Below are 16,068 nucleotides of genomic sequence, written 5' to 3'. Positions count from 1 at the left end.
TCCTGCTCTGGGGGAGCCCCGAAAGGGATCGGGGGCCTCAGGGAGGGACCCAGGAGTCCCCAGCGCGGCCTCACTGGGAGCCACTGGCAGGGCCGCGTCTGCCGTTGCCTGGCAACGCCGAAGGGGAATCACGTGATGCACGCCGCCATGTTGGAGAGGGCAAGAAGGTGGTGTCACGTGATGGCCGCCGCTTGCCGCCATGTTGGGAGGGGAAAACGTGGCTAATGAAGGGGGGGGGTGTGCAATTAGCACAGGGCACTGAGGGTGCAATTAGCACAGGGTGCAATTAGCACTGGCTCTGCTGCCAGCTCCAGCCCCACGCCCCGACTGTGGGCGTTGGAAACCAGGCTGGGCCCCATCTCTGTGTGTGGGGACTGGACCGTACCCTGGTCCCTCCAGCCCCAGCGATACGAGCCCAGCCTCATGGCGGGGCCACCCTCGCTGCTTCCCCGGGCCAGGAGGGAAAGCTGCGCCATTCCTGCAGCAGCAGGCCGGGTTCCCAGGCCATTGCTGCAGAGACCTGGGCCCTGTGGGCTCCGGCACCTCGCCCCGTGCCCACCCGGGGGCTGGCACCAGGAGCCAGCGCTGCTCCCCACACACCCACATCGCTCCGTGTCACCCAAACCCCGCGTTCCGGCTCGCTCTGTGCTGGGAAAGGAGCACGAGAACCAGCTCTCGACACCCTTCCCAAGGCGCAGCGCACCCAGGGGCCCTGCGGCCACCTTCAGCCCCAGCAGCAGCCGTCCCTGCCTTTGCACCGAGGACGCGCGTCCACGCACGCTGCAGCCCCAAATTCCGTGTGTCCCCCCCGCTCCCCAGCACCGACACACCTGAAATGCTTCCAGCCACCCTCCCCACCACTGCCGCAGCCAAAACCAGTCCAAGCTGCAGCCACGGGGTTTAACCCCACTTAAAAACCGCTTTGACTGTAAAGAAACGCTCCCAGCGAGGCGTTTGCGCTGGGCATGAAGAGTCCAGGCAGAACCGGCACATGGGGAGGGGTGGAACAACCCGAGCAGCAGCGATGCAGGTCAGCCCAGAGACACCCGCCGGGAGGAGATGAGTTTAGTACAAGTGTTTATTGTCTTTTCCCCAGAGGGCACATACAAATCAGGCCGGACTCCAGCTCCTAGAAGGAGTCCTAATGAGGTTAGTTCACATGCGTTTTAAAAACAGCTCTTCTACCAGTACTGTTACATCGAGACATTAAAAGCTGAAAAAAAAAAAAAAATAGAAATGCCCTGGAAGTTTCCAACAGCAAGTAATGCTAGTCACACGTAACACAGACAGATGGCATTAAGGGACCGAAGGGTATGTACACATTATCTTTAAAAGACACAGTGAGTCACTGCTATCAAGTAAGACCCCCCCCCGGCTCGCCCGAGGGGGACAGCCTGGCCACCCTGGGGGTCTGCCCGGCTGCAGCACTGTTAGCCAAAGCAGGGAAGAAGGGATGGATAACCACCAGCAGCAGCACAGGAGGCGGCTGCTGATTGCAATCAGACAGGGTAAAGCTTTGGCCCTCCCATGGCGCGGATACAGCCTTCGCAGTGAGGAAGGGCCCGAGAGCAAACCCCGCCCCAGCTAAGACACCGTCATGGTGCCAAACGTGGTTACGAGAGCTGAACTCGCCCTGGGTGGGGGAGAGGGACCAGAAGGGTGCGTGGGCAGGAAAACACCGATCACCCTGTCCCGCGCCCTTTGGACTGGGAGGTCTGGGGTGGGGCGATGGAGCAGGGGCTCTCCCTGTCCTTGGCGAGCGAGGTGCTGCCGTGGGGAGGGGCCTTTGCTTGCACCTTCCCGAGGTTCCTGGAGCAGCCACAAAGGATCCAGTTCAGCTCATGCTCGTTCCCTCTGGCCCCTCAGCCCCCAAGGCTGCTTAGCCTGAAGCCCTGGCAATGCTGGGCAAGCCAGGCACGGCTGCAGGACCATGCCCTCCCTCTCCCTGGGAACGTATCCTGCTCCAGGGATGCCTGAGTGGTCCCTAACCCTCTCCCAGGGGATTCGCAGTGACCCCAGGGCTGTCCTGCAGATGAGGGGAGCCTGTCCCAGCCCACGCTGCCGGCCCACCCACCCTGGGGAGCTGAATCGCCAAAAAAGAGCCTACAGACCAGCCAAAAACCTGCTACCAACATGCACTGCAGTAAAACCATGCTGGAACAGAGGCAGCGAGGCGAACTGCGCCTCTGCCCTGCAGAGAACTCGTAAAACCCAGGAACAAAGCAAAGGAAAACCAGCAAGGCCAAAACATCCCTAATTCTACAGCCTCCAAACCCAGGGTCAAGCAGCTCCAGCTGAAGGGGGGGGGACAGCGAGGGGGGCACCGGGAGCCGGCAAGGGAAGGTGGCAAAGGGAATCAGCCGGTGTCACCGTTGGCGGGTGGCAAAGCCACCCGTGGGCGTCGGGAAGGGGCTGGCATCACTAGTGGTTGGTACTGCATTGCTACGGGAGCGAAGAAGCCGCGGCCCCGGACCCCTCCGCGAGGGGCTGGTGCTGGGGGGCAGCCCGTGGTCCCAGGCTTTGCGCTCCAGGCAGAGGGAGCTGGAGGAGTCTCCCTTCCGTGGCATAAAACATCCCCGAGCTGGTGCAGACAGGGAGGGAAAGGAGAAGCCGACGTGGAGGCATGAAGTGTCTCTGGTCTTCCCGGCACACCAGGAGCCCGGCTGTGGCACTGGCTGGCGTTCGGTCCCGGAGTTGCTGTCAGCCGTAAGGCAGGAAGACTTGAGACCGAGCAGAAGCTGCCGAGGGGGAGAGGAGTGGGGCACGGTGCCGGGGCTCGTCCTCTGGCCGCTGCTGCCGCTGGGCTTTCACCGTGTCTTCTCCAGGTGTCTTTGGTTTCCATTACAGAAACGCCGGCAGCATTTTCTCCTCCCGCGAGCTGCTCGGGGTGAGCGCGTTAGGCCGGGAACTCGGTGCTGTGGTGCCTGACGTGCTCATCGGTGACGGATAGGTAAGTGGCTCGCATGCTCGGGGAGTACTGCGGGGAGAGGAGACGGGGGTCAGTGCACCCCCAAACCACGGCATGCCCCACCGAGCCCCTGCCAGCCACGTCCAACCCAACCCCTCCACTGCCACGCGCCACTGAGCCGCCAGAGAAAGCTCAAGGATGGAGAGGGAAGATTCACAGAATCATCTGGGTTGGAAAAGCCCTTGAAGCTCCTCCAGTCCAACCAGGAACCTCACCCTGACCGTTCCCAACTCCACCAGATCCCTCAGCGCTGGGTCAACCCGACTCTTCAACCCCTCCAGGGATGGGGACTCCCCCCCTGCCCTGGGCAGCCCATTCCAACGCCCAACAACCCCTTCTGCAAAGAAATCCTTCCTAAGAGCCAGTCTGACCCTGCCCTGGCGCAGCTTGAGGCCATTCCCTCTTGGCCTGGCGCTGGTTCCTTGGCTCAAGAGACTCATCCCCCCTCTCTGCACCCTCCTTTCAGGGAGTTGCAGAGGGCCATGAGGTCTCCCCTCAGCCTCCTCTTCTCCAGACTAAACCCCCCCAGTTCCCTCAGCTGCTCCTCGTATGGGATTCCTTCCCATTTGTGTCAACCCCCAATTAATCTGCCAGGCTGCCATGGGTAAGGGGGCCAGATCCTGGTCACAGCCTCTTCAAGGGCTGGAAGAGAAGAGACCCCCCAGCCAAGACACTTCAAGTGGCCTCAGGCTCTGCTCTGCCCCCTCCCACACTGCCAGGTTCATCATCCACCTTCCTGACTCGAGCCAGGCAGCAAATTCAGCCCCAAGCACCGAGTCTGGATGCATCCGATCCCAAGGGGGCTTGAGCTCGCCGCCCTCCGCTGGCACAGGCAGCAGGATGGGGTTTAGCGGGAGAACCCAGGCTCGGGGCCAGGTCTCTGTGGCAGCGGAGATGGGTTTTGACCCCTGATCTTCCCTGTCCATGCACAAACCTTACCCCAGGCTCACCGAGTGCCTGCGCCCGCAACCGCTGTGGGCTGAACCCCCCGGGGCTCCCCGGTCAGGGCTCGGGGCCCCTACCACACTGGGAAGGGGGTAGCAACGAACCCAGGGCAGAGGCAAAACCTCCATCCCCCCCACGCCCCAGAAACATTTCAGAATTAAATTTCTCCAGCATTTTGCAGGAGGGAGGGACACCCCAGCCAGGCATTAAGGAAGATTATTCCCGAGTTTGTTATTTTAGACTGTGAAAGTCCTTCCTCGGGGATCTGAATCCTGGTTAAATTAGGCCATTCAGGGCGGGGAGAAGTGCTGCAATGAATCCCCCCGCTCGCTCATCCCCGCCCCGGGGAAGAGGCTCGCCAGCTGCCAGGTCTGTGCAATCGGATTACAGCCTCCCGCGCTGGCGTGGCTCCGCGCTTTCACCTGATGGCAAAAATCTTCCCCGGTTTAGGCCAGCACACGGTGTCCCTGCCCCGGCAGCGTGCCCGGAGCCGTGTCCCCGACCCTACCACGGTGCCACCGTCGTGCCTGTGGGGGGCAGCTGGGGGGTATTACTGCTTCAGAGAGAGGCATCGAAGCAGATTAAATGCTGTCAGAAAAGGAGGGGGAAAAACTGCGCCGAGAAGGGGCTGGAGATGGGGACTATTTCCACTCCCAACACACGGGAACTGCAAATCCTCTTGTACCTGGGGATAAAATGAGGCCCTGTCCCTCCCGAGCCCTCCACGCTCTCCCCAAAATCAAACCAGCCCCATGGGGAAGGGGATGGAGGGAGGCACTAAGGAGGGGGAAGGAGGACAGGAACCCAGCTGCTGCCCCGGGATGAGGAGGGAGAAGGAAGCGGCTGAACTTACTCTTGATGGGCAACTTAGCTCCAAAATAATTGATGCAAAAAAAAAAAAAAAAAAAAGAAAAGAAATAAAGCAGGCATTAACAGACAGGGTGGGTTTAACCAAACAGCAGGGAAATGTAAACACGCACGGGTGACTGTGACAGGCGTCCTTTGAAAGTCAGAATAAATAAGAAATAAAGCAGAGAAGAGCAGCAGAAGGGAAGACTATTTTGGTCTCCCCCGAGCACGTGGTGGGTGACCTCTCCCCGCAGCCTCTGCGGGCTGGCTGGGAACTGGGTTAGCAAAGACGGGCAGGAGGGATGCGCTCGCAGATCGGGCACGTCCTCTGCAAGGGCAGGAGGAGGGGGCTGAGCTCACCCCATCCTCACCCCAGCAGACCTCGCCCTGGGCGAGTGGCTTTCTGGCGAAGCAGAGGGGCTGGTTGCCACCTGGCTAACACCCCCCCCCCCCGCCCAGCCCACAGGGGGTCACAAGAAGGACTTGGCCTCGGCCGTCCATTGTACCGTGGGGGGAGGAGAGCCTCTGCCGATCAGGGGGACGTTCTCGTAGCGCGGGTTTCCACCGAAGAGGACGGCTTGGTTCCTGGAGGGGGAGAACCCGTCAGAGCGGGGGGGCACAGTGAGATCCCCCCGTCCCCATCACCCTGTACCCCCAGTGTGGGGGGCGTCTCCATCCCTGAGGCGGCAGGGGGGGGTCTCACATGTACTCAGAGACGGGGGCGTTGGAGATGGTCTGCGCCGGGGGGTGCAGGCTGCTCTGGCTGCCCAGGCTGCTGCTGTAGCTGCAGAAGCTGCGGAGCTGCCCCCGGGCTGGGTTGTGGGTGGCGATGCGACGTGCCTGCGGGTTGAAGGGGTCTTCTTCATCCATGTCATCGTAGTCCCGGTCTCTACAGGGACAAGACAGTGGTGCTGACCCCCTCTCCGGCCCAGCTCATGCCACACACGCAGCCCCGTGTCCCCCCCCCCACCCCCCGGTGAAGACCCACCTGCCAGTGAAGTGTTTCCAGGCCCGCGGCGTGGCGCAGATGATGGTGGAGAAGGCAGCGGCCACCAGCAAGGAGAAAAGGACCAGGTAAAGCAAACCCTCCACCCCGTCGTAGCAGATGCCGATGAGGGCGTCCAGGTAGTCCTGCAACGGCAGATGGGGCAGGGCAGGGCTGGTGGCAGTGACGGGGTGACCCCGGGAGCTGTGTGTGTCCCCCCCCGACACCCCTCACCTTGTGCAGCCCCCGGCAGTCCAGCATGGCCGTGAGCTGGTGCAGGCTGGTCTCTGAGGAGTTGAGGAGCTGCTGGACCCCCAGCAGATCTTTCTGTGGGAGAAACAGGGGGGTCAGGGCAGCGCTGGGCAGGATGGGGAGCAGAAGAGGGGGGGGCATAGGCTCCCAGCTCCCCCCACCCCGCACCTCAGCTGTCGGGAAGAGGGGCAGCGCGAACTGTATCAGGCCCTGGATCTGGATCTGCATGGTGGTGAGCGAGCGCTGGAAGACGGTGAGAGCCTGCGAGGGGGGAGTGGGGAGCGGTCACAGAGCTGCCCAAGCACCCCCCCCGGGACACCCCCTGCACCCCCAGCAGCATGAATCGGGGTGCCCAGCTCCCCCATACCTGCTGGAAGGGGTTGCTCAGGCTCTGGTCACAGTACAGGTAGTAGTGAACCACCTCTGCAAAGCGAACGGGAGACGTCGGTATGAGTGTCCCAGGGGGGGCAGAACGGCAGTGGAAAGCACCGGCCCCCCAGGCAGGTTTTGGGGGAGCACTGGGGTCCTGCCCCCAGCACGTCTCCACCCCACAGCCGGCTCTCACCCGCACTGATGTCGCTCTCCGTCTGGTTCATGATGAACTTGTCCGGGGCCACGCAGAAGTCGCTGGTGCCCTGCGAGGACAAAAGGGGCATCGTTGGGGCTGGGAAGGCCGGGACGGGTTCCCTCAGCCCTCGGCTCGGCCCCGGCACAGCCGGTACCGCCGCTCGGCCCCGCTCACCACCGCCGCCGCCGTGTCCACGGCCATGGAGGCCCAGCTGAGGATGAGCGTCAGCAGCCCGCAGCACAGCATCCTGCGGCGAGAGGAGGGGTCAGCGCGCCCGGGGTCCAGCCCTGCCGCCCGCGGCGCCTCCGGCACCCCTGAGCCCGGCCGTGGGGTACTCACGTGGTGAGGAGGCAGCGGGAGCGCTTGGCCAGCCCCAGGCAGGCCAGGAGGCAGACGGTGAGGACGAGGATGAAGAAGAGGAGGTAAGCCAACCACCTGAGTGCAGAGGAAGGCTCCGTCACGCGCGCCCACCTCCCCACCCTGCCGGGAGACGCTCCGGCAGCCCCGCGCCGTGGTCCCGCTCACCGGTAATACTCGACGTAGGCGACGTGGCCGGCCAGCACGGTGAGGTCGGCGCTGGCTCCCCCCCAGACGGGCAACCCCGAGAGCTGGAGGACGATGCTGCCGGCCAACTGCTGCATGAACTTGAGGGTCTGCAGGTAATCCCCCCGCGAGGCCAGCAGCTCGCTCAGCCGCCCCAGGTGCTGCTCCAGGCCCACCCGCATCTGCAGCGTGGTGCCCGCTACCTGGGGGACGGTGGAACGGTCAGTCCCTCCCCCCCACACCCCGGCACAGCACCGGGGGCTTCCCTGCCATCAGCCCCGCTCCCGGAGGAGCCATTCACCCCGGCCGCCAGCCGCTGACCCTCCGGGAGAGCACCCCCCACCCCCCCAACATCGACCCTCTGTGCTTGAGCTGGATCCATCCCCCAGGACGGCCCCGCCATGGTCCCCCCCGGCCCTTTCTGGCCACAAAGGCCCCATTTTTCAGGGTGACGTCACCCCCCCGGGGGCTCAGCCGGAGGAGGCAGGGCTCTGCCAGCAGCGCAGGACGCCTGGGTCCCTCCAGCTGGATGCCTCCCCCCCCCTCCATGTTTTAACCAAACCCAGGATGGGGGGATCGATGTGACCTGGGGGGACACGGAGGGGGTCGGATGGGGGGGGGCCTTCCCCGTGGCCCTACCAGCGAGTCGATGCTGGTCAGGGTGTGGTTGGCGTGGTCCAGGGCGTAGAGCAGCTGGTACACCCCGTCGTTGGTCTCGCTGTTCCCGTAGAAGCCGATGCCGATGGCCGCGCTGCGGGCAGAGAGGGGACCCCCAGTTAAAGAGGAGGGAAAAGCTCACCCCGACATTTTGCCTCGGGGCCAGCGAGGATGTGAGGACGCCGGTGGGACAGGGGACGGTCCCTGGAGCATCGCAGTTTTGGGGGACACCCCGCTGCTGACAGGGCAGAGCCAAAGCAGATGGGACAGGGACAGCACCGTGATGGGGACCTGCTCCCCACGGGGCCTGGGGACACCCGAGCCCAGAGCTGCTCCACGGTGGATTTGAAGCTCCTTCTGCCAAACCCTGAGAGATTGAGAGCGGAGGGGCCGGGCAAAGCAGATTAGGGGAATCTGCTGGGAGTGATGCTGCTCCCGAATAAACCTGCTCCCGGGCTCAGTCCCAGAGGGGAGGCGGGTGGCAAGCTGGGGGCTGTGCTGCGGCCGTTCCAGGCCCCGTGGCAAGCTCACGGTGGCCACTTTGGTGCTCCCCAGCACCCGCTGCGCCAGCGGGGTCAGAGCCGGCTCCGAGGAGGGATGTGCCCCAGCCCGTACATGGCCAGTGCACGCAGTGCTCCCTCCCTCCCCATGCAGACACCGATAAAACCGACAGACACCGGCTCATTCGCCAGGATTAGGCCTTTAACGGCCGCGGACAGGCTCAGTGTGGCTATTGGGGGGGTTTCAAAGCCCCCAGGGAGCTGCAGAACCATCGTCTGCCGCCCCGGCCTCCCCGTCACGGCTTCGTGGGGTGCCCTGAGGCTGGAGGAGCGGGAGGACCCGGCGGGGGGGTCCCGGGGGGAGCAGCCAAGCTCATTAGTGCCACTTCCCTGCTCCGTACAACAGGCAGGCAGCCATCTCGCTCCGCCCAGGCAAAACCAGCCCCTTTGTCTGGCGAGCGGGTCGCGGCTGGGCAGCGAAAGGGCCCCCGTGTCCCATCCCGTCCCCCTCCTCGGCCAGGCCTGCCGGGGGGGGACACACATGGGCTGGTTGGCGGGGGGTTCTCCCAGCCACGGGCTGCCAAAAATTGAGACGGGCTTGGAAAGCCACCAGAGCGCTGCTGGGTAAAGATGCGTCCCCTCGCCTAATTGCTGCGGTCACAATTAAGGCCGGGTGTGTGCGGGACCTGGCAGCTGGGTCACGCTGCCGCTCGCCATCTGCTCCGGGCTGGGATTAGCGACCCGGCCCCGCTCCCGCCCGGGATTAACCGGGATGGCAGCACAGCCGCGGTGGGAACGGGGATGGGGATGGGTCTGAGCCCCGTGGCCGGTCCCCGGGGCTGCCCCAGCATCAGCGGCTGCGCGGATAGAAAGCAGGGATTTAATTGCACAGAACTAATTAAAGCAACTCATGGCCGGAGAGTCGAGCTCCTTCGTTGATGGGGGGGGGGACAGCACGGGGTCTCCATCCCTGTCCTCACCAGCAGATGAGCCCGGCGGTGACGGCCATCCAGGTGACACAGCACGAGTGGGGCCGCTTGGTCTCGGGCTCCTGGTCCCTCTTGCAGCAGCACAGGCAGATCAGGTAGACGGTGAGGAAGAGGAGGTTGAGGCCGAGGCAGACGGCGGCCACCAAGCCCAGGAAAAGCAGCGACTGGGAAGGAGAGAAGGGACAGTCAGCGGCTGTGGCCATCACGTGCCGGCGGCAGGCAGGATGCGGCCACGTCCAGCGCCCCACGGGACGGTCACACGGGGAAAGAGGAAATGTCCCCCCCACCCCACGCAGGGCCCCCAGGCTGCGGGTGGCAGGGGCCGGGGTGCAGCAGCCCCTTCGAGGGGGCACCAAGCACTGCATCCCCCCCCCACCCCCCCCCAAAAACCTTCTCCCCCATTTCGGGGTCACAGCGGTCCGTGCCCTGGGATGCTGCGGTGGGTGCTGGCAGCGCCAAAACGAGGGGTGACCCCCCCCCACTCCCTAAGGGCTGGGCGGGGGGGCTCCGGCGGAGGGTGCCGGTGCCGGCTGGCCCGGCGGGGGGGCCCCGCATCCCGCCCCCCCGGGGAAGAAGGGAGCTTTGTGCGGCCGTGAGATCAGAGCTGGCGCCGGATGAAAGGGGCCATGGCAAGGCGGGGAGAAAGGGAGGGGGGGAGCCCCGCCGGTAAACGGGACCGCTGCCCGGGGGGGGGCTCCGTATTCTCGGGTCCCGGAGAGGAGCGGGGCGGGGTGGGGGGCAGTTTCCCGGGGTCGGTACCTGCTGGTAGTCGGGGTCCCGCGGTCGGAAGGCGGCGGGCACGGGCTGTAGGCGGAGGCCGCGGTGCGGTAGCCCGTGCAGCCAGGCCGCCCACCACGGAGCCAGGTAGTCGGCACGGGCGGGCGGCATGGCGGGGCCGGGGGCGGCGGGGCCGGGGCCGCGGCCGGCGATGGCGGGGGGCGCCGCGCCGCCACGCCGCGGGGCTCGGCCCACGCCACGCCCCCTCCCCTGGCCACGCCCCCTCCCCTTGACCACGCCCCCTCGCCCGCCCTCCCCGGGAATCGGGGAGCGTGGCCTGGGTGCCCCGCACCCCAACACAGCTCGGGGGGACGGCTCCAGGGCCCCGCACCCCCTGGGTCCTGCTATAGGGGAACACACCCCCATCCCTTCCCTGCTGTGGGGGCACCGCACCCCCCTATTCCCTGCTATAGGGGCACCGCAGCCTCAATCTCCCCCCTGCTATAGGGGAACACACCCCCATCCCTTCCCTGCTGTGGGGGCACCGTACCCCCATCTCCTCCCCTATAGGGGCACCACACCCCCATATTTCCTGCTACAGGGGCACTGCTCCCCATCTCCCCCCTGCTATAGAGGGAACGCACACCCATATTCCCTGCTGTGGGGGCACCGCACCCCCATCTCCTCCCTATAGAGCACTACACCCCCCTATTCCCTGCTATAGGGGCACAGCACCCCAATCTCCCCCCGCTATAGGGGCACCGCACCCCCAAACTCCCCCCTGCTATAGGGGGAACGCAGCCCCATCCCTTCCCTGCTGTGGGGGCACCACACCCCCATATTCCCTGCTATAGGGCCACTGCACCCCCAATCTCCCCCCTGCTATAGGGGAACACACCCCCATCTCCCCCCCATAAGGCACTGCACCCCCATATTTCCTGCTATAGGGGCACCGCATCCCCATCCTTTCCCTGTTGTAGGGGCACCACCCCCCTATCTCCCCTCCATAAGGCGCTGCACCCCCAACCTCCCCCCTGCTATAGGGGCACCACACCCCCACTCCCCCCCCCCCCACTATAGGGACAACACCCCCCATCTTTCTCCTGCTATAGGGGTACTACACCCCATCTTCTCCCTGCTATAGGGGGAGGCACTGCTCCCATAGGAGGTGGGCCCCTCCCCATAGGGTCACACACCCCCAAGCCCCCCCTGCTATAGGGAAAGGACACCCACCCCCCCAGGGGACACACTGGGGGCCGTGTGTGACAGCCCCCCTGAGCACCCAGTCCTCATCCCACCCACCCAGCCCCAGCACCCCCCAAAACAATCTCGGGGGTTCCTGGGGTGTCTGGGGGTTCCCCGGCAGGATCCACCCCCCCCCAGTGCAGCCGGAGGAACAGGAACGGCGTGAAAAGACAAATGTGACACTGGGACCGGTTCGGGGCTTTATTTATTTTAAGAAATTCAGAGAAACTTCCACAGGAACGGCTCATTTCAGCTCCTTCACCGCCAGACCTGGGGGGGAGGGAGAGAGGAGGGTTAATACCTGCAGAAGGGGCACCCAGAGCCCCCTTGGGGGGGGGGCAGACCCAGAAAGGGGCACCCAGAGTCCTCTGGGGGGGCTCAGCCTGAAGAAGTGGCACCCAGAGTCCTCGGGGGGGGGCTCAGCCTGAAGAAGGGGCACCCAGCGCCTCCTTGGGGGGCCCAGACCCAGGAAAGGGCACCCAGAGTCCTCGGGGGGGGCTCAGCCTGAAGAAGTGGCACCCAGAGTCCTCGGGGGGGGGGGCTCAGCCTGAAGAAGGGGCACCCAGCGCCTCCTTGGGGGGGCCCAGACCCAGAAAGGGGCACCCAGAGTCCTCGGGGGGGGCTCAGCCTGAAGAAGGGGCACCCAGAGTCCTCAGGGGGGGGCTCAGCCTGAAGAAGGGGCACCCAGCGCCTCCTTGGGGGGGCCCAGACCCAGAAAGGGGCACCCAGAGTCCTCTGGGGGGGCTCAGCCTGAAGAAGGGGCACCCAGCGCCTCCTTGGGGGGCCCAGACCCAGGAAGGGGCACCCAGAGTCCTCTGGGGGGGCTCAGCCTGAAGAAGGGGCACCCAGTGCCTCCTTGGGGGGGGCCCATACTGGGACGAGGCCACTGGACAGCGGGAGCTCCCCAGGGGCCCCTCCATGGGGAGGGGGCTCTCACTGCCCGCCCCCCAGTATGAGCCGTTTCCCCTCGGAGGCCGCAGGATACCTGGGGGCAGGGACTGCTTCAGCTTCTCGGCCTTCTCCTTGTCTGTGATGACCAGGGTGTAGAGGTACCGGCTGCAGCGCACCTTGAACTTCACATTGTCCTTGTTCTTCTTGATCTTGACCGCTGCAGGATTAAGGACCAGGGCAGTCAGAGGAGGGGGGTGGGGGCAGTGAGACCACCCCAGCTCCTCTATTCGCATCCGAGCCAGGAGGACGGTCGCAGCCCTGCCCGCCCCACCCGCGCTACAAAAAAAAAAAACCCAACCCAAATTAAGTTAATTTTTCCCGCACCGCTGTCACAAACAGCCCCGGTCCGAGGGCTCAGCCCGCCGCCTCGTGCGTTTCTCGAAGCCAACAGCTTCGTTTTGAGGCCGTTCTGCTTCGCAGCAGCATTTTACAACAAACAACGCGTCTCCTTTCCACCCCCCCCCGGCCATTTTACCCAAGCAGCTCGCGCAGAGCCGCGGCCGGTTCCTCTCCTTCCCCGCCGCAAGTCAAAAGGCACAAAAACCGCTTTGTGAGGGGCTGTCAGCAGCTCCAAGAGCGTTTCGGTGCTGAGCTCTCCCTTCTCGCCCACACCGGAGTTAACAAAACGCTCCCAGAACAGAAGCGCCTCTTCCCCGTGACAGCTGGATCCAAATAAGCAAGAGAAGAGGGAAAACTCTTCACACGTTGTTCAGTATCGAGACAAGACGTTGCTGGCGTTTCAATTATAACGGTCTTTTGCGTTTGCAACAAAAGAAAACTCGAGTTTTGAGTGCGATTCGCTTGTCACTCCCAGAGAAGTCCCCAGCATCTGACATCTTGTAGCTTTTCAAAGATTACAGCGAGTCAAGAGGGAGATCTGCGAATCCTTTCCAGCTGTGGCTTGGCCAAAACACTTCCAGAACAGCAGAAAAAACGCGGCTGAGCGGGTGTCAGAGCCCCAGTGCCAGGCCTGAGCCCCCCCTCCCTCCCGGTGTCCCTCTGCCCAGCGTGGTTTTGCTCCCAGGCGTGAGCTCAGCCAAAGCTGAGCAAAAGCTGCTTTAAATGTCACTGATGTGCCTGAAGAAAGCCTCAGCACCGCGGGTCCCGCAGCGCTTCCAAACCGCTGCTCCTGCGCCAGAGAATCCCCTCGCTTCCCCTCCTAGAGACCCCCCCTACTCACACTTGGCGTCCTTCCTCCTGGCTGTCAGCAGAAAGTCTTTGATCTCCTCAATCTTACGAGGCTGAAAAGGAAAACAGAAATTCAGCGTACAGACAGCAGCTGAAAACTGCCCCCCCAGCTCACGCACTGGCTTCTGGGAGCCCCTGCGCATCGCTGGGAGCCCCAATTCCCACCGCCAAGACCCACCCCCCCCCAGCCCTCCGCAGCAGCTGCCCCAGGCCGTGGGGCATCTCTCTTCCCCGTAGGACAGCAGGACCCTGCCCCAGCCACCGGCCAGCGGGGGGGCGGGTGCTGTCACCCCCAGCACCACAGGGAGATGAACCGCCCCCCCCGAACCCCGCGCTCGGGGCCAGGGAAGTCAGGGACCCCCCCCCCTCACCCCCAGGGGAGGACCCCGCCATCCTGCCGGCCCCACAGCACACCCCCAACCCCACGGGGTGAGGGGAAGAACAACCCCCGCCCCGTCGCCCCCCACTCTCCTCCTCCTCCTCACCATGGTTCCGGGCCGGGCTCAGAAGGCTCCAACCTGCGACAGAAACAACCCAAAATGGCGTCAGCGCAGCCCCACCGCTCACCATCGGCCGCCCATCATCGGCCTCCCCGCGCTCCCTCCGACACCCACCGCCCACCATCGGGTCTTCCCGCGTCCCCTCAGCTCCCCTGTCCCGTCCCGAGGCCGCCCAGCCCCGTACACCGGCGGATGGTGGCGGATCCCGCTCCCCCCCCCCCCCCCCCCCGCCATACCCACAGCGGCCGCCTCAGCGCACAGACCGGAAGTGAGCGTGCACTTCCGCATCCGGAGGGGTTTAACCCCGCCCCCTCGGGCATCGCTACGGCTCGGGCGGAGGGACAAAAAGAATCGGATCGCGAGCGCGATGGCGGGCGCAGCTGCTGTGATGAGTTGGCGGGGTCTCAGCTCCCGCTGCACCGGTCACGGAGGGGACACAGGGAGCACCGGGCACCTCCGGTCTCTCCGATGCCTCCGTGCAGCGCCGTGGAGGAGGAGCACGGCCGTCTGGGCGGGCTGTTTGCAGCCTTCCGAGCTCCAGCATCTCTCGGGGCGAGGGGGGGGGCCCTGGCTGCGCCAGGGCCCCCCCCCCGCCCCGAGAGATGCTGGAGCTCGACGGGTCGGTGTAATGGAGCCGCTTTGCCACAAGAGAGAGCTTCAGCCACGCTCAAAACCCCCAAACCACCCCAAATCCCTGCAAGAATCCTGGGGGGGCGGGGGCGAGGGACCCCGGCCTGTCCCTGCGCCTCCGCGGTCCCTCTCGCCCCGTCCCCATCCTGCCAAGCCCCGTGTGGGGCAGGAGCGGTGTTTGGGGGTGCTGGGGTGCTCCTCAGCAGCGCTGGTTTGGGGGATGAGGTCAGTGGGGTCATCGGGTGCAGTGGGGACACTGGGGACACTGGGGACAGGGGGCTGCACCGCTCCCTTAGCCACAGTTCCCAGCCATGCCCCGAAGTCTCATGCTGGAGGTGCTTTTGGGGGGTCGCCCACCCCACGCTGGCTCTGGGGACGTGCCAGGGACCCCCCGACTCGGGTCATCAGCTGGAGGGGCTGGAGCCCCTGCGGGAGGGGACAGCGGGGTGGCTTGTCCGGCGTGGAGAGAGGGAATTGATGGAGCTGTGAAGGCTCCTGTGGGGGACCCTGATCCTGCACCCTGACCCAGCACCCTGACCCAGCACCCTGACCCTGCACCCTGACCCTGCACCCTGATCCAGCACTCTGACCCAGCACCCTGACCCTGCACCCTGACCCAGCACCCTCAACCAGCACCCTGATCCAGCACCCTGATCCTGCACCCTGACCCAGCACCCTGGCCCTGCACCCTGACCCAGCACCCTCAACCAGCACCCTGACCCAGCACCCTGACCCAGGACAGGCCCTTCCTGACGGATGGTCCAAATTAAAAGGCAATAAACCATCGGGGCAGACAAACGCCTGAACCGACCGCGGGGGTGGACGCGACAATTGGGGACATTCAAGCCCATAAATCACACGCTCCTGCGCCTGCGAGGAAGGTCCCTGCCTCAGCTGGGGGTGTCCCGAGGGGTCCCCGCCACTGCACGGCCGGTGTCCCCAGCTTGCCCCGGGCCACCGTTCCTGCCTGGCTGCCTGTGGGTGCCGGAAAAGGCTTCTCAACCTCCATCGGTGGCTCCATCTCTCCAGAAGGATTTTTTCCCTGGGGAGACGGCTGGGGGGAGCGGAGCAGCCCCTGCGAGCGGCCCTGGGGCGAGCGTGGGACCCCCGCTGCCCTGCGGCAGGACGGGCTCTGATGGGGTCACTGGTGTCCCCCGTGTGTCCCCCTGGTGAGCTGACACGAGCATGGGGGGCTGTTGGAGCGGGGTGATCCCCGCCACACGCTTTGGGGGAATGGCTGTAACTCACTAAAAAGCAGGATTTTTGTTCCAGACCTATTAAACAACAATGTTTAATGGAGGGTGAGGAGTTACGGCCCCACAGAGGCTCCTCCGCTCCGCAGCCGGAGGACGAGCTCCGGTTCCTCGTCACTTGTGGCCCTGTCCGTGGACATCCCCGTCCATCGCACCAGAGGCACCCACAGCCGGGGGGGGGAGCTGTGATTTTGGGGGGGCTGTGGCTGCGCTGCCTCGCAAAGCAAAGCCAAACCTTCCCCGGAACTGTGCCCCGACGCTGTGGGACCCCCCTCCACAGTCCTGCGTGGGGTGACCCTCCGGGGGCCAAATATGAATTACCTGCTGG

General features: G+C 64.9%; 2 protein-coding genes across 7 annotated transcripts; both read right to left on the bottom strand.

Annotated features, from left to right (window-relative positions):
- Positions 1-1,060: 1,060 nt before the first annotated feature.
- Positions 1,061-10,208, bottom strand: TTYH2 (tweety family member 2). Of its 3 annotated transcripts, XM_074847136.1 has the most exons (15): positions 10,016-10,208; positions 9,248-9,420; positions 7,750-7,861; positions 7,093-7,313; positions 6,907-7,002; positions 6,742-6,814; positions 6,565-6,634; positions 6,367-6,422; positions 6,168-6,260; positions 5,982-6,074; positions 5,751-5,893; positions 5,466-5,651; positions 5,269-5,347; positions 4,767-4,779; positions 1,061-2,977 (listed from the first exon to the last, which is right to left on the bottom strand). In XM_074847136.1, exons 1-15 carry the CDS (start codon positions 10,142-10,144, stop codon positions 2,934-2,936), a joined length of 1,581 nt encoding a protein of 526 aa, XP_074703237.1. In that variant the 5' UTR covers positions 10,145-10,208; the 3' UTR covers positions 1,061-2,933. The 3 variants fall into 3 exon arrangements, with proteins under 3 accessions (XP_074703237.1, XP_074703236.1, XP_074703238.1); XM_074847135.1 differs by lacking the exon at positions 4,767-4,779; XM_074847137.1 differs by lacking the exons at positions 4,767-4,779; positions 6,168-6,260.
- A 1,197-nt stretch (positions 10,209-11,405) lies between these two features.
- Positions 11,406-14,166, bottom strand: RPL38 (ribosomal protein L38). 4 transcript variants are annotated; one of them, XM_074847554.1, is made up of 5 exons: positions 14,094-14,166; positions 13,843-13,875; positions 13,350-13,410; positions 12,204-12,326; positions 11,406-11,488 (listed from the first exon to the last, which is right to left on the bottom strand). In XM_074847554.1, exons 2-5 carry the CDS (start codon positions 13,843-13,845, stop codon positions 11,463-11,465), a joined length of 213 nt encoding a protein of 70 aa, XP_074703655.1. In that variant the 5' UTR covers positions 13,846-13,875; positions 14,094-14,166; the 3' UTR covers positions 11,406-11,462. The 4 variants fall into 4 exon arrangements, with proteins under 4 accessions (XP_074703655.1, XP_074703656.1, XP_074703657.1 ...); XM_074847555.1 differs by having other exon boundaries at positions 14,098-14,133; XM_074847556.1 differs by lacking the exon at positions 14,094-14,166 and adding an exon at positions 13,972-14,069.
- Between the last annotated feature and the right edge of the window lie 1,902 nt (positions 14,167-16,068).

Source organism: Strix aluco, chromosome 21 (genome assembly GCF_031877795.1).
Source record: "Strix aluco isolate bStrAlu1 chromosome 21, bStrAlu1.hap1, whole genome shotgun sequence".
Taxonomy (NCBI): domain Eukaryota; kingdom Metazoa; phylum Chordata; class Aves; order Strigiformes; family Strigidae; genus Strix; species Strix aluco.
The sequence above is the reverse complement of the archived record's forward strand: the minus strand, read 5'-3'. Positions and strand labels throughout refer to the sequence as shown.

Excerpts from the sequence above, each read along its gene's own strand:
- TTYH2 (XM_074847135.1), bottom strand. The coding sequence starts at position 10,144 with ATGCCGCCCGCCCGTGCCGACTACCTGGCTCCGTGGTGGGCGGCCTGG. Across the intron at positions 5,652-5,750 it reads TGGAAACACTTCACTGGCAG|AGACCGGGACTACGATGACA; the intron begins GTGGGTCTTCAC and ends TTGTCCCTGTAG. Across the intron at positions 2,978-5,268 it reads GAGGCTCTCCTCCCCCCACG|TACTCCCCGAGCATGCGAGC; the intron begins GTACAATGGACG and ends CTCTCCCCGCAG.
- RPL38 (XM_074847554.1), bottom strand. Across the intron at positions 12,327-13,349 it reads CAGGAGGAAGGACGCCAAGT|CGGTCAAGATCAAGAAGAAC; the intron begins GTGAGTAGGGGG and ends TTAATCCTGCAG. Across the intron at positions 11,489-12,203 it reads GAAGCAGTCCCTGCCCCCAG|GTCTGGCGGTGAAGGAGCTG; the intron begins GTATCCTGCGGC and ends CCTCCCCCCCAG.